The sequence below is a fragment of the Bos indicus genome, chromosome 8 (genome assembly GCF_029378745.1).
Source record: "Bos indicus isolate NIAB-ARS_2022 breed Sahiwal x Tharparkar chromosome 8, NIAB-ARS_B.indTharparkar_mat_pri_1.0, whole genome shotgun sequence".
Lineage (NCBI taxonomy): Eukaryota > Metazoa > Chordata > Mammalia > Artiodactyla > Bovidae > Bos > Bos indicus.
The window spans coordinates 7641458-7664641 of NC_091767.1; the positions used below are offsets into that span (position 1 = coordinate 7641458).

The 23184-nt window shown below is 52.9% G+C and overlaps 1 protein-coding gene across 4 annotated transcripts in view; it reads right to left on the reverse strand.

Annotated features, from left to right (window-relative positions):
• Window positions 1-6459: 6459 nt before the first annotated feature.
• Window positions 6460-23184, reverse strand: part of BLK (BLK proto-oncogene, Src family tyrosine kinase) — a 51990-nt gene continuing 35265 nt past the window's right edge. For all 4 annotated transcript variants that reach the window (XM_019965802.2, XM_019965803.2, XM_019965801.2 and 1 more), the window contains exons 3-13: window positions 22501-22555; window positions 20961-21054; window positions 20023-20121; window positions 18927-19030; window positions 14651-14797; window positions 14036-14188; window positions 12590-12769; window positions 11413-11489; window positions 8866-9016; window positions 7780-7911; window positions 6460-7096 (exon numbers count right to left, since the gene is read on the reverse strand). In XM_019965802.2, the coding sequence (XP_019821361.2) occupies window positions 6891-7096; window positions 7780-7911; window positions 8866-9016; window positions 11413-11489; window positions 12590-12769; window positions 14036-14188; window positions 14651-14797; window positions 18927-19030; window positions 20023-20121; window positions 20961-21054; window positions 22501-22555 (1398 nt within the window). In that variant the 3' untranslated portion in view covers window positions 6460-6890. The remainder of the gene's footprint in view (window positions 7097-7779; window positions 7912-8865; window positions 9017-11412; window positions 11490-12589; window positions 12770-14035; window positions 14189-14650; window positions 14798-18926; window positions 19031-20022; window positions 20122-20960; window positions 21055-22500; window positions 22556-23184) is intronic.

Sequence of the window (23184 nt, forward strand, 5' to 3'; positions counted from 1 at the left end):
CTTAGTTCCCTAACCAGGGATTGAATCTGCCTCCCCTGCATTGGAAGCTCGGAGTCCTAACCACTGGACAACTAGGGAAATCCCTCAAGTTCTTTTCGATGTTTGCTGTTGCAATGACAGAATGTGGCCATGCGTGGTAACTTTCACATATCTTTGAGAAGGAGGGTGTGTCTTAGTGTATCATCATTTTCTAGAAGTGCAATTACTTCACCACTGAGTACAAGCATACCAGATTTTGCATGGTGCTGCCAAAAATGCTCCCCAGAACATTTTTAATCAAATAACACTCTTGTCAACACTAGATGAAGGTAACTAGTTTCCTACATCATCACCAGAAATGAGCAATATTGTCATTTTTGCCATTCTGATGGCAAAAATATTGATTACCTATTTAATTTTCACTTTTCCACTTGTTGCTGTGATCAGGCAACCTTGCCTATGTTATTAGCTTCCCTGGTGGCTCAGACAGTAAAGCATCTGCCTGCAATGCCGGAGACCTGGGTTCGATCCCTGTGTTGGGAAGATCCCCTGGAGAAGAAAATGGCAACCCACTCCAGTACTCTTGCCTAGAAAATTCCATGGATGGAGGAGCCTGGTGGGCCCCGGTCCATGGGGTCACAAAGAGTCGGACACGACTGAGCAACTTCACTCACTTTCTGTCCAGTACTCATGTCCACTATTTGTCCACTAGTCTTTTGGTTGTTTGGAAACAGGAAAGTGTTAGTCACTCAGTCGTATCCAACTCTTTACGACCCTGTGGACTGTAGCCCACCAGGCTCCTCCGTCCATGGAATTTTTTTAGGCAAGAATATTGGAGTGACTAGCCATTTCCTTCTCCAGGGGATCTTCCCAACCCAGGGATCGAACCCAGGCTTCCTGCACTGAAGGCAGATTGTTTACCATCCACGCCACCAGGGAAGCCCTAGAAATAGGAAGGACTCAAGTTTTCTTTCCTTGGTTATACAGCTACTGCAAAAATTCCCCCTTGTCTGACACTCTTAACTCATTCATGTCCCTCCTGAGGCTTTCCTTTGCAGGATTTTAAAATAATTATTTATTTTTGCTGCACTGGGTCTTCATTACTTCGCATGGGCTTTTTCTAGTTGTGGTGAGTGGGGCTACTCTTGTTGAGGGCTCAGTGATTGTGGCATATGGGCTTAGGTGCTCCTCAGCATATTGAATCTTCCCAGACCAGGGGTCAAACCCCCGTTCCCTGCATTGGCAGGCGGATGCTTATCCACTGTGCTACTAGGGAAGTCCCCTTTGCAGGATTAGCAGCAACCCACCTCATCCTTTGCTTCTGAAAGTTTAGCCCACCTTTCTTTGGTAGATATCTGGTACTAGCATTAACAGTTACTCTTCTGTTGAATGCCTGCCATGTACCAGGCTTTCTGTCAGGGACAGGAGAGGTATTGACTATCTCATCTGCTCCAGGCATGGACCCAGTTAGTGGGTGCAGCTGATGAGAGAGGACTCAGGCTCAAGGTGTCAGCTGACTTGCAAAGGCCTCCTGGCTGAGCAGGACTCCAGCCTCCAGAGCCACAACCACTGGCTCTTTTCTTCCCAGCCTCAGCCCCTTTCTGATGTGGCTCAAACCATCCTTGCCTGAGCCCCAGTTGGGTGCATCATTTTGACTTTAACATGTTACTATCTCTGGGATGTGGGCAAAGAGCAAAATAGCAACTTGTTCCCATTCACTCATGTATTTGACAAATATTCACGGAGGACTTTCTATGCTTCCAGCTTTGTGCCAAGGGCTGTGGACACAGTGGGAAAAAGACACAGCCCAGCTCAACAGAAGGGACTGTCTGGCCAAAGCTTTCTGCATTTTGCTTTATCATTTGCTCACTCACTTAATGAGTCTCTGGGTCATCTGGGATTCAAGAGGCACTGTGTATTTTTCTTAATCTCGTGTGTGGTGCACGGGGTGCAGTAGGTCAACTGTTCAAATCTAGGGGCTAAAAATGAGGAAGAAAGAAATAACACAACCAAGAAATAAGGCCAATGGCAAGAAGCTTGTACAAGTCTAACTTGTCTCTTCCCCAGGTGCCCTGCTTCCCAAGTGGCACTAGTGATAAAGAACCTGCTGCCAACGTAGGAGGCTTAAGAGACACAGGTTCAGTCCCTGGGTCAGGAAGATTCCCTGGAGGAGGGCATGACAACCCACTCCAGTATCCTGGCCTGGAGAATCCCATGGACAGAGCAGCCTGGTGGGCTATGGTCCATAGGGTCGCACAGAGTTGGACATTAATGAAGCAGCTTAGCACACACCAGGTGCCCTGGTCTGGTTAGTTACCCATGCGTGCAAGCCAGCCCGTGTGTGCATGTGTATAACATCATATGCACATGCCCCACCCCTCTTGTCCAGTTTCCAGAACAGAGGCCACAGATTCCACTTCTCTCTGGGGAGCAGAGGGCACACAGCCCAGCTCATCCATGAAAGGCCAAGTGCTGGTGGCTCATGGAAAAGGCCGTTCAGTCCAGAGCAATGAGCAAGAGGTTAATTTTAACCAAGAGCCTGCAGAATGACCTTGGCCTAGAAGGAAATGCTCCAGCAGAGGCACCCCCAGAGGGGACCCTCCTCCTTCCAGGAGACATCAGGCCAAGATTAGGGACCCCCTGCCCTCCTTCCTCACAGCGATGCTGTCAGCTTATGGGCAGTTGTCCCCTTCACCTCATCAGTCCTCAGTAATCTGCCTTCAGACCCCTTGGGACTGGCTCCCATCAGCCCTGTCAGCCTCTGCTACCCACGGGAACCTGGTGGCCCAGGGGCCAAACTGATTTGAAAGAGAGGCAGAGGGGCTGGGGGTGAGCAGGCTGGGCTCCCACACTGACCCCCACGTGACCCCAGGGAGATGCTGTCTGTACTGCGCCCCCGGCAGGCGGGGGATCGATTGTGTGCTGACCTCCTACCGCATGTACAACCCATACCCGAAGCTTCATGCACAGTATCTCAGCTTACCCTTGGCTTCCCTGTGAGATAGTATGTTTGTGTCCATTTTAAAGACAGTGTAACTGAGGCCAAGAGAGGCTAAGTAACTGGCCAGGGGTTTGGCAGCCAGTAAGAGGCAGATCCAAGAGGTGGAGTGAACACTTCCTGGTTCCTCTGAAGCCTGTCCTTCCACAGCACAATGGACAAGTGGCCCGGGAACAAGGCCACAGGGGTCTGGGCCCAGCCTATGGATGGGTCTGGGGCAGCGCCAGCTCTGCCTCCAGCAAAGCCTAACCTCCTCGTTCTCCCAGGAACTCCCCACTGGAATGGGCTCTGCACTGAGGCTCATCTGAGCTTGCGTCCCCGATGCCCGAGCTCAGCAGGTGACCTTACCTCTCACAGACGAGGTTTTCTCATCTACAAAGGGGCCTAGTAACAGAATGGGTTCTGAGGTTTCATGTGGCATGTGTCATGTGGCACAAACAGAAGTAGGAGCGTGGCACCGGGCAGGTAACAAAGGTGTGCAGCCTGCTCCAGCATCCTCGCTGTGATCACAGCAATGGATGTGAGACACACGCTCCCACGAGTGAGGTGTATTTAAGAGCCCTTTGGGAACAGATTCTTGTCTTCCTCATCACTGGAGCCCTTCATGGCCAAGGAGGAACTGAAAGGTCAAAAAGTCCCTGCAGGTGCCAGCCAGATCTTTCCACACACCCACCATTCTGCCCAGAAATTTTAATTTTCCCCAGTATCTTCTGGACACTCCCTGATGGCTATTTTTATGTTCTTGGCTGCTGTCAGGTGGAGTCGTCACCCCGTGAGTTATCAACAGAATCCCCATCTCATGGGCAAAGACTCTGGCCACCTCACCTCTCCGGGGACCACAGTTACTGTCTCAAGGATGAGACTCCATCCAGCCCGCGGTCCCACCAGCACCAGATATTTCTCCTCCTTGCTTTTCCACCAGGCGCTCACAAAACCTTCCTGTCATCCTCTCGGAGCAGTTTGCTTATCCTTATTAAGAGGACAGCCCCACACGGCCACTTAGCCTGCCCTGCACGAGTTGGGTCCACCCCAATCCTCGCTTTTCACCTCAGTGCTATCTGCTGGATCCCTCAAGTGCTGGGTGTGAAGCCAGGGTCAGCACTCCGGCCCCTCCCCTGCAGTGATGTGATGGTGAGTGGCACCGTCAGCCTTGCCGCCTCCCCTCGTTCAGGACTAGGAGGAACCCGGTGGCCACTCAGGTGGCCGACATCTGAGAGGCCGCGTAGAGCCGGGGACCCCTTTGTAAACTGTCAAGTGCTCTGTCCTGGGGGCCCCATTCTCATTAGTAACTTTAAAAAAAATATCGGCTTACTGTTCTTTTGGCTGTGCCCCAGGGCATGTGGGATTTTAGTTCCTGGACCAGGGATTGAACCCTTGCCCCCTGCAGTGGAAGCATGGAGTCTTAACCACTGGACCACCAGGGAGGTCCTGTGAGTAATGTTTTAAAGGCTCTGGACTCTGTTCCATCAAGTGAATAGCTCTTTTGCCATGGTTAAGAAATGAGGTTTTTCCAGGGAGCTAATTAATCTGATTTGGAGAATTCTCAAATACAAGAAGGGCTTCCCAGGTGGCTCAGTGGTAAAGAACACATCTGCCAATGCAGACGCCTCAGGAGACATGGGTTTGATCCCTGGGTTGAGAATATCCCCTGGAGGAGAAAAGAGCAACACACTTCAGTATTCTTATCTGGAAAATCCCATGGACAGAAGAGCCTGGTGGGCTACAGGCCATGGGGTTGCAAAAAGTCGGATACGACTGAGCAACTTCATACACACACAAATACAAAGATGTCTGTTTTTAAAAAAAAAAAAAAAAAGCCTGCAATAAACTAAAGTCTGCCCTCCAGGAAAGCGGGTGAGCTGGGGTGGGCAGAGGCTAGACCAGGCCCCGGCCCTGGTCTGTGGACCTGGTGTGACTCTGAGTCCTTATCTAGGCCTCAGTGTCCACTCGTGAGAGGGTGAGAATGGAGTGAGGGTTGGGCTAAATGATTGATTTTCAAAACAATTTAAAAGTCACACTGTTCAAATAACCCTTGTGAGGCCTCTGAGCTTGTGAGCCAGAGGCAAGAGGGGCTGCTGTGCTTGAGGTGGGTGGGCTTTCTCCCAGCCGCTCAGCCTACTGTGAGCCTCCTTCTCCTGAGAGCCCAGCATGGAGGCCCAAGGCTTCAAGGGGGCATGGTCTGAGACATCTGGACAGAATCTTCCTGGAAGAATTGTTAAGAGTGGTGAGTCCTTACTCCGCTATTTACTAGCTGTGTGGCCTTGGGTTGATTACTTACCCTCTCTGTGCCCCAGGTTTCCTCATCTCTAAAACAAGGATCATAGGATCTGCTGCCGCCGCCGCTAAGTCACTTCAGTCATGTCCGACTCTGTGTGACCCCATAGACGGCAGCCCACCAGGCTCCCCCATCCCTGGGATTCTCCAGGCAAGAACACTGGAGACCTCTCTCTTTATACCCAATAAATATGGACTGATCATGAAGCTCTGTTCAGTTCAGACTGTCACAGGATCAGAGGAGTCGAAACACGGCAAGTTGTTGGCCAGAGGTTTGGGGGAGGGTGGGAGGGAAGAACAGGTGGAGCCCAGGGAATGACAGTGAAGCTATTCTGTAACCCTGGAACGACGGCATGGGAGTATACATAGGTCCATACCCACAGAACACAAGGCAAAGAGTGCATCCTGAGGTAAACTGTATGCTGAGTTGCTTCAGATGTGTCCGACTCTTTGAGACCTCATGGGCTGTAGGCCACCAGGCTCCGCTGCCCAAGAATACTGGAGTGGGTTGCCATGCCCTCCTCCAGGGCATCTTCCCAACCCAGGGATCAAACTCATGTCTCTTACATCTCCTGCATTGGCAGATGGGTTCTTTACCACTGCGCCACCTGAGAAGCCACACAGGTAAACTATGGATTTCAGTTAATAATAATGTGTTGGCTCATCACTGATACGATTGCAAGATGTTACAGTAGGGAAAGTTGGGGGTGGGGCGGGATGAGGGGTTAAATAGGGATTCTCTATACTTTTCATTCATTTTTCTGTAACCCTAACAGCTCAAAGAAGTAAAATTTAGCATAAACAAAACAGAAACATGACGAATGGGGAGCTTCAGTGAACAGTGCGGAGCCTGGAACGTTCCTTCGTGTTACCATCCCCAAGTCACCTGTTTATGCTCCCGGTCCAGGGACCCAGAGCCCGGGGCTTGCTTGCCTCCCTTGCATGCGCCACTGCTGAGCAAACCCCCTTTCTCCCCATCACCCAACTCAGACCTGGAGGCTGAGGATGTCTGAGGTGAGAGCGCCACCTGCTGGCGCTATTCTAGCTGCCCTAAAAGGCAGTGATGGCGCCCTTGTCTTGGGGCTGGGGTCCTCGATTTCCTCTTGAAACCCAGTGCCATCTGCGAGCCCCTAGAGGCACCACTCATACAACCACGAATGGCAGGTATGCGACGTCCAGGCTTGTCGCCAAGAACGACACGGGAAACGTCAGGTCTCGCGACTTTATTTCCGAAAAGTCCCAAAGTGCTGAGCGCAGTCTGGGTCAGGTGAGAGTCGCTGGACTCAGGTCGCCGGTGGCCGACTCCTCGTTTCTGGTGCCAGCACAGGGAGCCTTCTGTGACGTGATGACGGACACCGAGGAGTGTGTGATCCTCGTCACCGGGTCATCCTCGTGAGGAACATGCGAGGTAGGTTCTATTGTGGTTCATCCCCTTTCTGCCAGTGGGAAGAGGCGCTAAGAGGCTAAGTCGCCTAGGGGCGCACAGCCGGAGAGGTGTGGCGCTGCGATTGGATCCTGCTCCAAAGTCCAGGCCGTGACCCAGCTGCCTCTAGTTTCCTCATCTGAGAAATGGGCGTGCGGACATCTCCCCGCCTTTCGGTGCATCTGGGGCTGAGGCCAGACAGTTTTGCACGCGGGCCTAGGGCTGCAGCTCGTACTGGCCCTCGGTGGCCGTGTGGAAGTCCTCGAGCACCGACTGCAGGAACTCGAAGGTGGGCCGCTCCTCCGGCCGGCTGCGCCAGCACTCGGCGATGATGCCGTTGTACAGCTCAGGCGGGCACGAGTCTGGGCGGGGCATGCGGTAGCCGCGCTCCAGGTTGCGGATGACCTCGGGGTTGCTCATCCCTGGAGGTGGAAGGGACGTGGCTGAGGACCGGCGGGGGCCCGCGAGGCATCCACCGCCGTCTCTGCCCTCAGCCCGGTTGGTGCCACCTTTACACATCCCTCCATTTATTTTTTATTGCTTTGAGAACAGTGTAGATGATTTCAGTGCGGGGCAGTTCCTCCTGGATGGGGTGCTACCTGCTTACCTGGGACTGTCAGGCACACAGGTGAGCATCACTCACCAAGCAGGTGCTTGGTGAACAGGCCCCAGCCCCTCCCATAGGCTGCTAAGGGCCCAAGCCCTTCAGATCGGCCTGGGGGTTGATTCTCAGGATGGAGGTTTGGGGGCTGTACCCACGATGTAAGGCCAAGGGAGGGACCATTTGGCCACTCAACTGAGGGCAAACTAACTGGAAGAGATTTGAATTCAGATCCCCACCTTAACTGAATTCCAGGTTTGTGGACTCACTGACCTCTGCTGGATGCAGGGGACACAGTCCTGTTTCCAAGAGCAATGCTGAGGGGAGGGAGGGAAGCCCCGCCCCACCCCCAGAGTGGCACACCTGGGTTTCAGTTTCAACCATGGGGCTCCATTCTGACATGCAGGTGGGCAGCCCCAGGCCCTGAGGATGGGACATCTGCCATCACAGGCGTCTCAGGACGGCCCTGAGCCGGGAGGGTCGCTGCAGGACACAGCTGCCTACCTGGGTAGGGCACACGCCCATAAGTGACAATTTCCATCAGGAGGATTCCAAATGACCACACGTCCGCTTTGATGGTGAACACCCCAAAATGGATGGCCTCTGGGGCGGTCCACTTAATGGGGAACTTGGCCCCTATAAGAAAGCCATGAGCAGCTTCATGAGGCCATGACTGACTTCCTCCACACCCCCAACTCCTTGCTCTTTCTCCCCCAGCCCCTGCCCTGCCTGATGATGCCTGGGTCACTGTATCAGACAGAAATGCGCCCAGGGAGTCATTCAGACCCATAGGACGCATGACCAGGAGTGTGAAGACCCTGGGGATCCACAGCACCAAAGGACAAATACCACCCCTGTCTCCCGCTTTGTGTCTTTGCCTAAACTGGCTTCACTGGGCAACCAGCATGTGTTTCCACCTGGCACTGAAGAGGTCGTTTCCACCTCCCATTAGCCTTGTTTACTAACAGGAACCCATGACTGGGGCAAGTCATTTAACTTGTCCTTGCCTTAGTTGGGCTCTCCTGATGGCTCAGACAGTAAAGACTCTGCCTCCAATGCAGGAGACCTGGATTCAATCCCTGTGTCAGGAAGATCCCTTGGAGAAGGGAATAGCTACCCACTCCAGTATTCTTGCCTGGGAAATCCCATGGACAGAGGAGCCTGGTGGGCTACAGTCCATAGGGTCGAAAAGAGTTGGACATGACTGAAGTGACTGAGCAGGCAGGCATTTAGGGCAGTGTTTTCTAAAGTCTGCTCTGTGAACCCTTGGTTCTATGAGAGGTTCACAGAACCTACGTGGAAAAAGTTTCTGGGGTTCCAGTGACTTTGGGAGACACAACGGGAAACATATGTGCCCTGTTATTTAGCTGCTGCCTTCTCACTGCCTCTATTATGCTGCTATGGGCTGGGAATCTCCAAGAGGACTCACAGAATGGGTGGTATCTCTAACCCCACTCTCACATAGTCATTCCTCCTGAGGCAACTGTGGTCTGCAGAGCACGTCGGGGAAATGCTGAACTAGTTGGGAGTAAGGTCAGACTTGCACGACAAGAAGTCCAAGGGGGACTGGGGAGTTGGGGTGCTGCTCACCCTCCTGGGCGGTGTATTCATTGTCGATGATCCGGGCCAAGCCAAAGTCACCAATTTTGCAGCACAAGGCCTCAGACACCAGGATGTTGGCCGCTCTCAGGTCCCGGTGGATTGAATTCATCTGCTCGATGTACGCCATTCCTTCTGCAATCTGTGGGAGGGGGCCCCACAGTGAAGGCCAGACCCCTCAGGGAGAGAAAGGACTTTAGGCCACCCTCTGCATCAGAGCCAGGCGGGGTGAAGGTTCCAAGATATGACAGGACGGGGGGAGCTGCCATGTGGCTGCAAAGTGGGGCACACAGGCTGCGGTTGGAGGGAAGCTTTGCACTTCATGCTGTAGAGCAAGATAAGGAGCACCCAGAAGGCAGAGTGTGCATGCGTGTGTGTATGTTTGTACACAGAGCAAGGCGTTAGCGTGATCAGAATGTGTTTTAGAAGCTGTTCACCTGGAAGGTTCTGATTTTCTGCTTTCCTAACCTTCAGATTCTTGGCCACATCTACTTATAAACCTATTTATTTGCAGAGTACATCATGAGAAATGCTGGGCTGGATGAAGCACAAGTTGGAATCAAGATTGCCGGGAGAAATATCAATAACCTCAGACACGCAGATGACACCACCCTTATGACAGAAAACAAAGAACTAAAGATCCTCTTGATGAAAGTGAAAGAGGAGAGTAAAAAAGTTGGTTTAAAGCTCAACATTCAGAAAACTAAGATCATGGCATCTGGTCCCATCACTTCATGGCAAATAGATGGGGAAACAGTGGAAACAGTGACAGACTTTATTTTTTTGAGCTCCAAAATCACTACAGATGGTGACCGCAGCCATGAAATTAAAAGATGCTTGCTCCATGGAAGAAAAGTTATGACCAACCTAGACAGCATATTAAAAAGCAGAGACATTACTTTGCCAACAAAGGTCCATCTAGTCAAAGCAATGGTTTTTCCAGTAGTCATGTATGGATGTGAGAGCTGGACTATAAAGAAAGCTGAGCACCGAAGAATGGATGCTTTTGAACTGGGTGTTGGAGAAGACTGTTGAGAGTCCCTTAGAGTGCAAGGATATCCAACCAGTCCATCCTAAAGGAACTTCCAATGACTATTTAGGACTGATGTCCTAAATAGTCATTGGAAGGACTGATGCTGAAACTCCAATACTTTGGCCACCTGATGCCAAGAACTAACTCATTGGGAAAGACCCTGATGCTGGGAAAGATTGAAGGCAGGAGAAGAGGATGACAGAGGATGAGATGGCTGGATGGCGTCATCAACTTGATGGACATGAGTTTGAGTAAACTCTGTGAGTTGGTGATGGACAGGGAAGCCTGGCGTGCTACAGTCCATGGGGTCAGAAAGAGTCGGACACAACTGAGCGACTGAACTGAACTGAACTTATAAACTCAGGTGACTTTTCATATCCTTTGCCTCTAGGGGACCCAAGATTTCCTGAAGGATTGACAGAGATCATTGACAACGAGTGAGAAAAGGAAAAGAAAGGGAAAAAAGGGAGTGGGCAGGCTTATCACTGAGCTGTGGTTTGAAACCAGTTACCAGGCTTAGTTTTCCGAGACCACCTCACCATCCTGTTCAACCCAGCCTGTGCGCACCTCAGTGGAAAAAAGGGGGTGGAAAAAAGGCACGGTGACCTCAGTTCCTGCCCTGATACTAATAGCAGATAACGACTTGGAGGGGGGTGGGGGTAGTGTGGGATAGGGGAGGGTGCCTCCCTCCAACAGGATGTGTGTGTGTGTTTCTGCGTCTCACGAGCTGACCACAGACCGGAGCTCTTCTTCTGAGAGTTCCAGTTTCAACAGACACACACCCAGGGCCACCAGATGTGCTTTGCTGCCAGTTAGAATCCTCAGCTAAAGTCCCCCGGGAGGAACGTTTCCTTCCTCTTCATTTTGCTCCTCACCTCATGATGTCCGAGTCTACAGAAGGCATTGATTGGCACCATCTGAGGATGGAGGAGGTCACCACAAAGTGCTGACCTGCCATATGACGTGGAATTCGTGGGGACTTTCTGGGTTCCCCACACCATCCTTTCTTCCTCTGGTCCTCACCAATAGAACCTTCATGGCTGCCTAGGAGAAAGACTACATTTCCCAAGCTCCTTTGCAGCTAGGTGCGGGCAGGTGACAGGTGGCCAGGGGGCTGGGAGAGCAAGTGTAGTGAGTGACTTCCAGCACTTGGCTCTAAAGGGAGCGGGTGCGGTTTGCCCCCTCTATCCCACTTCTTCCTCCTGGCTGAGGAGGACAAGGTGCTAAAGCATGAGCAGGTTCCCTGGGTGGGAAGATGATCTATTAAGACCCAGTGGGTGGAAGAAACCTGGGTCCCTGTGACTCTGAAGGGAAGCTTCACTGCCCGCCCCAGACTGCCCACCTCTGGTGCTTACACATTGAAGCTATGATGACTTGGGCTTTCTGTCTCTCACAGCCCAGCCTAAATCTAATGGACACAGCCTCCAAAGAGTTGATCTCGCTGAGCCACAAGGGCAGAGGACAGGGTCCAGGGGCCTGGATCACTGCACTTGGCGCTCACAAACCTGGGCCGACATGTCAATCAGCCTTGAGAGGGACAATCGGCTACCTTCATCCGTCTTCAGGAAATCCAGCAGGCAGCCTGAGGAAAGAGAAGTCGCAGCTGAACTTCTGCAGGGTGACCCGACCCTGGCCGGGCCGGCCTCTCGGGGTGTGGGCTGCTGCCCACCTGGGCAGGAAGTGGGTGGCACTCTTTCAGGTCTCTTGTGCCCCCACAGCTGCAGGTGCCTCTGCTCTACAGAAACTCCCATCTCAGCCCTCACAGCTCCCAAGAGGCGCTGATCTGCTGCCAGCTGCTCGGAGGACGTGATGTCTCGGTCAGGTTCAAGGTCACACAGTCAAGGAACCGGGTCAGAAACTGCTCGTTCCCTGCATGACATTACAAAGCATCTTCCGTCCACTTCACCCTTTGTTGGCAGACATTCTGCCTCCGAGGATGCAAGAAATCACCAGAATTACGGAGACTCATCTCCTGGAGCTGGTACAGGGGACAGATGCTGCTCCTCTTTGGTACCTAAGAGCAGGGGACTGCTCACCTGAGGGGTGGCTAAGAGGTGAGCCAGGGAGCCACATGCCTCCAGCTCAGTGTAGGACCCCTTCATGACACCCTTTAAGGAACAGACAGCATTAACACAGCATTTTAGGATCTGACAGGAGTCGGGGTGTGGTCAGGATCATAGGAGGGGTAAGAAGGATTCCCCAGGCCCCAGCAGAGAATGGCCATACTCTAGACCTCAGTGGCCATCTCACCCAACCTCTCATCATCCGTGTTGAAAATGTTCATAGGGTTGTACAAGGTCTCCTGGACTAGAACTGTCTCTGGATGCCCAGCCTACTATTGTTTAGACTTTGCTGCCCTCTGTCCGCCCCAGGGGGTGCCAAGCACAGGAGGCTCCCTGCAAAGATGCTGGTTCAGGGTCTCCTAAGCTATGGAAACTCCTCTATAAGGACAACTTAGCTGTCTTGTTCTCATCATCCTTCACTCTGCCCCCACCCATGCATGTGGAACACTAGATCTGCAGGATATTGGCTGATGGATCCAGCTCATGCCTCAGTAGTCCCCTGAAGAGGTCCCCCGGCCAGCAGATCAGCCTTATCCTTCTCAGAGCCCCCAAGCCTGGACTCTCACCCTCAAGCCCTCCTGCCTCTGTGTGAGGGACACAGCCCCGGGCAGGTCCCCACCTCTGGCCATATATTCGGTCACGATGTAGATGGGCTCCTTGGTGACCACAGCGTAGAGACGGACCAGCCTCTCATGCTGGAGAGTTTTCATCAGGTTGGCCTCGCCCAGGAAGGCCTCCGGAGACATGGTTCCCTCCTTCAAGGTCTTGATGGCCACCTTGATGTTGTTTTTATAATAACCTGAGCCCGGGGGACAGAAGATGAAGAGGATGTTCAGAAGACTTGGAGGTGGGGGCAGGTGATCCCTTATCCAAAATCTACGTAAGCTTCCAGGAGCCATCCCTGTTCTATATAGATGGGGCACTGAGGCCAGAACCCCGCCCCCGGAAGTGATCCTGGGCTGGAATTACAGCTCCTCATGGTGACGGATGCGCCCGCTTACCTAGAAGGATTCAAGCCTGTCCCGGCCTCCTCTGCTAGACAGGAACCCTGGGCGGTTAAGGAAATTACCCAGCCTGGGAGGGGGGCCGTTTCACTTCCTGGTCCCTACAGCCAGGTCCGGGGTGCATCCCTTTTGTCCTCCTATCCCTGCCTAATGAATCTCTTCAACCACTTGATAGCGTCAGTATGGCAGTAAGCATCACAGCCCGTGGCAGAATCATAGAGGAGGCAGAGGTGGCCGGGGCCTCTGTGCCCCATCTCTGTGCCCTGTGATGTTCATCTCTAGATCCTTACAGCTCCTGCACCACCACCGCCCTCCCACCCCACCCCACCCCCACCCCCGACACCACACAGCCCACTGTGTGAAAAGATAAGTCAGGACTCAGACTTGCAAGGAACCAGGGGGAGCGCCTGCCAGGGGTGCCCCAGGCATCAGTCTTGGATGCCGGAGGAATCAGGGAGGCAGCAGGGTCCCACCTTGAAACCATGCCCCAGAGACACGGACCTTTCCAGGGATAAAATAAAGCATCTTTTATATTCTGATCGCACATTGGTAAGCAGAGGAGCAGCCATTCACTGTAATTGAAGGCGAGGCCACAGGGGCCGGGAAGTTAAGGGACGGGCCAGTCTCACAGCTGCATGTGGTGACTTTGTTATCAGGGTCCTGGAGCCCCTGGTTCACCTCTCACCCTGGTTAACATAGTGTTTCCACCCAGTGAGACAAAGCTAAGAGGAGCTAGCCAGGCTCCTCTTCCAGGTCACACAGGTGTCAATGGCAAAGGCAGCTCTGGGCAGTGAAGAAGGAAGGCAGGAACGGGCTGGGGTGGAGGCAGGGGGAGAGCTGGATTCTACTCCTGCTTCATCACCATATCAGAACAGCTGAGGGCAGGTGACTTCAGTGTTCTGTACTTCCATTACCTTGTCTGTAAAATGGGTATATGGTCGCAGTCCCTTCCCCTTCACAAGCCTCTATGGGAAGGACGAGGCCCAGTGCAGATCCCGAGCCTTCTGCGCTCTAGGATGCAGGGCAGTGGGTGAGCAACTCCTGGAGTACCACATACTCACCCATCCAGACTTCACCAAACTGCCCGGATCCAAGCTTCCTGACCAGCTTGAGAGACTGCCGGGGGATTTCCCATTCATCCTGGCCCCAGGGGTTCTGGGGAGCCAGGCTCACACAGGGGTGGGTCAGCCTTTGGCACAACCCGTCCCCTTTCTCTGCATTAGGAAAGAAGAGATGAGCTGGAGGTCACAAGCACTGACAGATCTGTGGAGACCATACAGATCATGAGAGCTGTATCATTCCCAGCTGTGTCCCTGCTCCTTCTTGACAGCCCCACATCCACCCCAAGTTCAATGTGCACAAGTGCACACACACACACACACTCAGCTCTCTGCATTTGTTTTACATAAAATAAGCATGATATCATTGTCCTGCTGTCTCTAAGAGTGAAAATACTTGCTATTCTCCATGTGGTCACAGCCAACATAGAGGATCAGGGAGACAGACAGGGAATCATTATGTTGACAGTTAACACCTCAGGTCCAGCCTTGGGATAATCCTCCACCCCTCCACCAAAACAGCACCAATGGTTCATGCGATCTTGAGAACTCAGTGACGGAGGGACACGAGGGCTCCTCTGGCGCAGCCCAGCCCTCTGTCAGATGCCCCCCTCTTACTAGAATAGTGCTGCACCAGAGCCTGCAGAGTGGGGAAGGTGCTCCGGGGGGAGATGTAATAGCCGCCTTCGTCCAGGGAGCGGATCTTATAGTGTTTGATCACCTCCCCCTGTGTGGTCACATCCTTCACAGACAGAGAAAAGGCACCTGGAGAGTTAACAAAGACACACCATGAGAAGTAAGACACAACGAGGGAAAATCAGGATTGGGATTTGGGGCTTCATTTCAAGGCCTTGGAAAAGTGCTGTTAGTTGCTCAGTCGTGTCCAGCTCTTTTGAGACCCCATGGATTGTAGCCCTCCAGGCTGCTCTGTCCATGAAATTCTTCAGGCAAGAATACTGGAGTAGGTAGCCGTTCCCTTCTCCAGGGGATCTTCCTGACCCAGAGATCAAACCCAGGTCTCCTGCATTGCAGGTAAGTTCCCCCAATTCTGCTTTCCATTTTGACCATCATCAGTTACCTTTTTCTTTGTCTCACCCTCCACCCTCCACCCTCCTGGAAGCCTTTCCTCTCAGCTCATTCTAACTCTGTCCTTGGCATTCCTCCTCAAGCCTCCTAAAACTGCTCCAGAACTCTGGAGCATGCAGAATGCTCTCTTAGCCATCAGGCTGTTCCCCTACTTGGGCACCTGTGACTTGAGGACCCTTTGCCCTGGAATATTGAGAAATACAGAGTTTTTTGGAGGGACTAGGAGATTGACTCACACATTCATTCCTTCATTCCGTTTAAAGATTGACTCTGCCCCACATGCAATGCTGCCAAGTCACTTCAGTCGTGTACGACTCTGTGCGACCCCATAGACGGCAGCCCACCAGGCTCTCCCTTCCCTGGGATTCTCAAGGCAAGAACACTGGAGTGGGTTGCCATTTCCTTCTCCAATGCATGCAATAGCAAATTACAACCGGAAGCACTCCTGTCCCTGGGGAAGAGCATAATAAGACACAACCCAGGGCTTCTGTTCAAATCCATACACACATCTACGTATTCTGTTTTCTAGGTTAATGTTTCTGCTGTCGGAGGTTGCAGATGCCAAGGGTTAAGAGCAATTTAGGAGGCAAGAGTTTCCAGCTGGGAAATTTTCCATGAACTTGATATTTTTATAAGGCGCCTCTGTTCAGCTCTCTGGGTGCCACATACTTCCACTTTTATTTGCTAAATGAGAAACCTGAGGCCCAGAAGGGGGATGTCGCTTGCCCCAGGGCCCTTGGCTGATAAGTGGTTGGCTTGGGGCTCCCGTGACCATACTAAAGGCGCGCCTACCGCAGGCAGTACCACCCTCCGCCACCAGGTGTCAGGCTCGAACACCTCTTGTCCTGGGCGTGGGCGCTTGATTTTTGCCCTGCGCTGTTTGTCTTCAGGCGTCTTTCCTCCCTTTTCAGACTATCACCCCATCTCAAATCCCTTCTCCCCTACCTTGGCCATTGCGCCTCTCTCATCGCCCACCTGCAAAAGGATGTGGAGAGGCCGCGCGTCCTGTGGCGTGCCCTGCCGCTGACACAGCCCGCCCCTCGTATCCTACCTCAGCCCAACCTGCACGCTGCACAGTGTCTTCCCAACTTCGCCGCTGGCGAGTGCAGCAAGCTCGGGTATCACAGGAACCAGAGAGTGGCGCTAGTGAGCACATTCATCCACGCACCACCGTAGTGAGGAAAAGAGCTATCTTCTCCATTCCCTCTGCTGTTCCCTGCTTGTGATGCCTCCAGATCAGCCAAGGAGGCCCGAGTCTCTTCCTCCAGTGCCACGGGAGCTCTTATTTAGGGCCTCTCTGCTGTGTGGGCTCCTCTCAGGGCCTGTCCCTAACATCTTTTTACAATTTGGCATTCCTTCTTCTTAAGACGGGTCTCAATCCTTCCTGTTCACAATATCTGGATCCCCTGCCCTGCCTCCACCCTGTGGCTGGAATGCTCTGGGATGCGGGGCTGGGCTCCCAGAGACTGAGATTTTCGTAAAGGCCACCTGTCCTTGAACTGGGAAACTGGTCAGTTCTAACAAACATATCAATAAAATTAGTCTCGAGAAGCTAAGGGATGTTCTGGAGACCTCTTAGGTTAGAACTCGCTGCCCGCCTTCTGAGAGCAGTGTTCCTTCCCACCTGAAGAGGCTTTGGATTTCTGCGGAGCGTGTGCGCATGTGTATAGAGGTGCTGTATACTTGGCGAGGGGTCTTCTAGCCCCTGCTCCAACTGGCCAATCCCAGCCTGGACTAGCTGTGGGGTGGGGGGCAAGGACAGGAAGAGACACCCCACCTTTAGAGATCCTTTCCTCCTTCACACTGAGGTTGGGGTGGCTTTCCCTCCAGAGGGCCCCTTAGCAACAGGCAGCCATTAAAACATCATTTCCTGGTGAAATGACGTGATGTCTGGCATTTGCTTCACAGTAATAGGGCTGGGGATGTACATGAAATCAGATTATCTGGGTTGATTATTGTTGAAGCTGGGTGTTGAGTACAGGGGTTCCGTTTACTATTTGCTTTACTTGTGTATGTGTTTGAAATATTCTACAGCAAACAAAACATCTAGTCATCTTCACCCTGTTTGGGAAGTTCTCCTCCATCTGCCCAGTGTTAGGTCTGTTTGACACATTTTAGAGCTTGTGAAAACTTTCAGAGCCTCTCAGATGATTGGGCCCTGATGCATCTTCACTGTTGGTCTAGAGCGAGTCACTTCTTCCCTCAGTTTCCCCATCTTTCAAATGGGGATACCGGCCCAGTATCTCAAAGATGGAAGGCTAGAGGCAAACCCACTAGGAAGCATATGCCTCAAGGTTCACAGCAGTACCTTCATAACAGCCCCAAACTGGAAACAAGCCCAATGCTACCAGTATGGAGAAAGAGCTTATGGAATATTCATATCCTGGATTCTGTTTAGCTGTCAAAGTCAACAGATTATTGCTGTTGCCTCGGCCATGCAAATGCATCTGTGATGGATGGAACTGTGTCCCCCCATCCCTGCTAATTCCTGTGCTCAAGTCCTATACCCCAGTGATGTGACTATCTTTGGAAATAGGGTCTTTAAAGGGGCGGTTACATTATTGAGGTGGGTCCTGATCCACGCAACTGGTGCCCTTATAAGAGGGGATGAGGACGCAGACATATGCAGAGGGATGACCACATAAGGATACAGGGAGAAGACAGCCACCTACAAGCCAGGGAGAGAGGCCTCAAGGGAAACCAACCCTGTGGACAGCTTGACCTTAGATTCCTGGCCTCTGGAACTGTGGGAAAGCACGGGTCTGCTGTTTAAGCCTCTCAGTTTCTCGTACTTTACTACAGAAGGCCTAGCAAACAAATACAGAATTTTACAATGTTGAGTGAAAGGAATAAGACACAAAGACTAAAATGGCTTGATCCCATTTGTATAATAAAGGTGAAAAACAGGCAAAACATGCGTGGTAAAACTATGAAGAAAGGCAAGGAAGGGCTTCCATCAAGGTCAGGATAGTGGTGGCTCCTCTGGGGGTGAAAGGTGAATCAGGAAGGGGTACCGGTGGGGCAGTGAGAGGGGCTCTGGGCATCTGGAATATTCTTGCTCTTGTGGTTACACAGATGTTTACTTATTATGCCTATGGTTATAATTCTGCTCTTGTTCATAACTGATGCAATTTTTTAGATGTGTTTTATACTTGATAGCCAAAAGCACTTTAAGAAGGAAATACAGAAAACTAACAGAGAAAACCCAGTGACCTCAGAGTGGCGGCAGACACATTCCACTCGGTCAGTGGGTTTAAATCTAGGAGTCCCCGCAGTTCTCATGATCACTACCCCCTTCTTTTGTATCACAGGCGGTGCCCCAAACTTCCGATGCCTCCCAGGCTCTTGCAAGTGTCTGAGCCACAGCCTCTGACTGAGATGATCTCTAAAGATTCTTTCAAATCCTTTGATTCCAGATGGGTCACCCCCCCTTTCTGCCCCCCACCAGCCTCAGCGCTCCCGCTGGCCCAGGCAGTGTGAGACCGGCCCGCAGTGGCTGGAGCAGCTGTCTAACTCCCTCTCCAATCCCCCACCCGTGTTGGGTGCATTTCTAGCCAGGTCTTGGGAGAGCTGTCTGTGTGCACAGCCTCAAATACTGGATACTCATGGGCTGTCCTGGCTGGCCTGATGTGGCGGGGACACCCAGGTGGAAGCTATCAGATTCTCCTGGCTGGCACCTCCCCTGACCCCCGCCCAACTCCCAGCAGGAAGGCCATAGGTGGGGGTCCCCGGCTGCATGGTGAGGGCAGCAGGGCCATAGGTGGGGGTCCCCGGCTGCATGGTGAGGGCAGCAGGGCCCCAGGCTTACCTCTGCTGGTTTCACTCTCTCTAATAAGAAAGGCGCCAGCCTTATTGACTGGAGCCAGAAGCTGCCTCTCGGCATCTCTCCGGCAAATTGATCTAAAGAACCACCTGGGAAGGAAAAGCACAAAGGCAGGCAGAGCTGAGAGTGGCCATGCTCCTGGGGATCTTGTCACCCGAGTCCCTTCCCCCTTGAGATACAATGTGTTCCTGTTGCCAACTTGACCCTGAGCTGAACCCCCGTGTCTTGATACATGAAATTCCCTCAGTCCCTTTTCCTCCTGTCAGCAGTGGACATGGTGTTTCCTTGACAAGAAATGAGAATGGTGTTTGGTGCCCTTTGTTAATTTCGCTCTGGGTAAATGCACCCGATACCTTCGCCTACAGCCCACCCTCCTTGGGGTTGGTCTCCAGTGCTCCTTGAGCGTGGCTGGTTGAGGTGGACCTGCCCTAGCCTCCCTCTGGTCCAAGGAAAGGCCCAGGACTGGGCGTGCTGGGCAAGGAGCCCTCCCGAGGGTGAGCATCACTGGACAGGCACACCAGGCGAGGCTGCTAACCTGTTCCAGCTCTGAATTTGACAGACTCTGAGCTCCTTCAGGGGAGGGGCCGTGTCACTGTTGGTTTGGCGTCCTCCCCAGTCCTGGGCAGAGCCGGGCTCTGGCTCTGGTTGTTCAGGGCTGTAATGCCTGAGGCTGTGGCTGGTGCCGTGTGCTGTGAGTGATGAGGATTCTGTACAGGCTCTCCTGTAAGGCCCCCATCCTCTGAGCTCCCCCCGGGTGTGAGCCCTGAGTGCTGCCCCCTGGAGGCAGGGGAGGAGGCTGGCTGGTTAAGGGCGTCCCTATCAGGTTAGCCAGGAAATGGGCAGCTCTTATTTTACAGATGGGAGGACTGCGTAGGCTCCCTGGTGTCCTTGGTGTCACACAGACGTTTAAACATTGTCTGGGATTTTAGACAAGCCTTTCCCAGCAACTCCGAGTCCCCACCCCAGTCCTGTGCCCTCTCTGCCGGGTTCACACCCTGCTCTGCTTTTTAGCTACTTTCTGGCTCCGTCCTGCCTGGAACAGAAGCAGCCAGCACACCTGTGGGGCTGTCTGTCCACCTACTTTTCCACTTCCAGGGTCTCTACCCGGGCCACAAAGTTGCTGGGCACGTAGCCTTCTCTTCCTGTGATGAGAGACTTGGCCAACCACCAGTCTCCAGTTCTAGGAAGAAAGGAAAAACAGAATGGGTAGTGACTCTCAAGGGCCTCTCCCTGGGTAGCTCACAGCCCACAGCAGCATCTCAGGCAGAAAATTCGAGAGGCAGAGTCGGGTAGGGAGAAGGGACGGGGCCAGTGGCTCAGTCCCTGAGGTGTCTGGGTCATTTCCAACTTGCAAGCTTCCTTCCAGGGAAGAAGGGGATAATACGGCCTCCAGGGGAGGTTTATCTGCACAGCCTGATTCACCCAAGAGGGGCCCAGTCTTCTAGTGAGCAGCCTCCTCTCGATAAATGGGACACTTTTAGAGTTTAGGGAGTAAGTTTGTACTGGATGGGAAAGACAGAAACAAGAAGGGCTGCTAAGAAAGGACGAACCAAGAGCCATTCTGCTCTTGGCTGGAGGCCCTCATAGAACTTCGAGAACAAAAGCAGCTCCCAGGTTCCACAGGACAAGCACGATGTTTGAAGCAGAGTATAGACTTTGGAGGAGTTTCTGAGAAGAAACCCTGGATAAATCTGGACACAACTGACTCTAACCCAGAGCTGTGATGGAGCAGTCAGGCAAGCACTGTGGGTGTCAGGAGGGCTGCATGGAGGAGGTGACATTAGAGGTGGGTTTTGAAGGAAGGACAGGATTTTGACAGCAGAGTAGGAGGTACTGAATAGGAGCCATCTCACCAGAAAGACTTTTAAAAAGTACATGGAGGAAAGGTGATTGGGTCAAGTTTAAGAAAGTGCTGGGTGACTGGGCTGGAGAAGATATTCAGGAGGCAGCTGTGGGGTGTCAGGGTGGGGAGAGGGGAGGGGGTCCTGCAGGGATGGGGATGGTGTCCTGGACACTTACTCCTTCAGGATCTGCAGCTTCTCCCCCTTCAGCATCTGCAGGTCCCGGTCGTTCATGGCCTTATAGTCATACAGGGCCACCACGAAGTGATTCTCTAAAGGGAACAGGTTAGTCATGGCCGCGAGAGCCGTGGTAGGGGCTGGGAGAGTCCCAAGGGTCTAGGGAGATGAGCTCTGTGGACCTGAGAGCTGCAGACCTAAGTCTGGGACCAGCGTGGGCAGATCTCTCAGCACCTTGTGGGCCGTAAGCCTCCCCTCCTGCGCTCCCCGCCTCTGCTCCAAGGGGAGTAGTGGTCTCAGAACACGACAGCTGTAACTTTGACCTGTGACTGTGCCCAGGGCTTGGTCACAGTGCTCAGCCTGACAGTACCCAGATAAGCTGGTGGTCCCACAGCAGAGGTGGGGAGGGGGCTCTGGAGCTTGGCTTAGCGTTTTTCCAGGGACCACTACTTCTCTGCACAGCTCTGGGGAGCCAAGACCCCTCCAGGAAAAGGTCACCTGGAGACCACTTATCTTCCCTGGGAGTAGATGACTCAGCTTTGTCACCAAAGCCTGGCTATTCACCCCCTCTGCCGGGAAGGAGGGGCTGGAATACATGTGCTGAAGGCTGTTGGTTTATTTCCTTCCCCTGAGCTTTCTTCCTGGAAAGAAAGCTCCAGCAGGAAGCTGGAGTTCGAAATCCCCAGCAGGAAGTGAAGGACCCACACCCCCCACCCCACAATGGTGATTCATTGTGTCCTCAGCAGGATAAGAAACTCCAGGCACCAGGCGAGGCCCCTAACTGGGCTCCAGCTCTTCTGAGTAGACAGACTCTGAGCAACTTCAGGGGAAGGGCCATGTCATAATTAATTTGGCATCCTCCGCAGTCCTGGGGCAGAGCTGGGCTCTGGGTTGATTGCTTGGTGCAGTGGTGTGACTGCCTGAAGCCTGAGGACCCCAGGTGCTGGGTGCAGGTGGGTGATGAGGATGCTGGGGTGAAGCACTCCTGGAAGCCCCACCCCATGAGACCCCTGCCCGAGTCTGAGCTTCTGACGCAGGACGGCCGAGGTCATTCATTATGTCATCTCCGCAGTCCCTCCCATCAGAGTGAAGTGGAGGCTGGGGGTGGTTAGAAGGTTGGTGGGGGGCCTTTAAAAGTGGGTTGGGAAACAAGATGGTGCTTCCATGTGTGGGACAGAGCAGGGGCTGGGAGGCAGAACATCGGCTTTCACCCTTGGAAGCTGGGTGCTGGAATCTCTGAAAGCCTGGGTTTGATGATGCTGTCAGTATTTGCGGTAACTCTTTTGCTGTTCATTTATAGTTTGTAAAGTCTTTTGCAAAGACTGAGGCTCAGATACTGAAGGAGCTGGTGCTTAGACTCCTGGAGAGATCCCCTTTGACAGGTGAAACCTGGGGCACCTCACTCAGCCTCCCTCCAGACTTCTCCCTCGAGGGCTTGTCTTCTCCAGGCAGCGGCTCCTGCCTTAGCCCCTGGTCCAGCCTCACGAAGCCAGGGCCCAGAGGACGTGGCCAGGGGGCGCTCAGCTGCAGCCCCTTCTTACCTTGATCTGGGTGCGTGGTGTCAGGAGGTGGGGGAGTCAGGTGGTTAAACACAACCTAGAGCGGAAATGCAGGCGCTCTATATTAGTTCACACCCTGAGGTCTGGGTGGGGCCCTGTGGGGCGAGGCTGCCAGCTGGAGGGTCTGGGGGAGCCCGAGCTGCACAGTTAAATTCTACATGAGCTGCTGAAACTCTCCAGGTGCCAGCACCAATCCCCACTACCCACCCCCCACCGTCTGCCAGACCACACACAGGGTTGGAGGAGGAGTACATGGGGATGCCCCAACTTCGTAAGAAGCAGCTGTGGAATTGGGGGCGGGGAACTGGATCACCAGCCAGGGTATAAGCCTGGCTCTGCTTTAAAAGATGAAGTGGCAAAAGAGTATTTGTTCTCGAGGGAAATTATTTAAAAAGCATATTTCGCTAAAATTCAATGAATGTATTCCCAGAAAGTGTTATACAGAAATGCTCCTAGCCCCCCAAAAAATTAAATAAAAATTGTTGAAGTGTGGAAATCACTCTTTGACCAAAGACAGACAAATAGACAAACTGGCTGGGAAGTCATGCAATGAAATTCTGGACAGCTCTAGGAGTTTGCGGCTATAGTCCTGCACATTCACGTGGATAAAACCCACATATGTAACAGAGATCAGAAACTCAGGTCTCCAGGCTTCCCTAGTGGCTC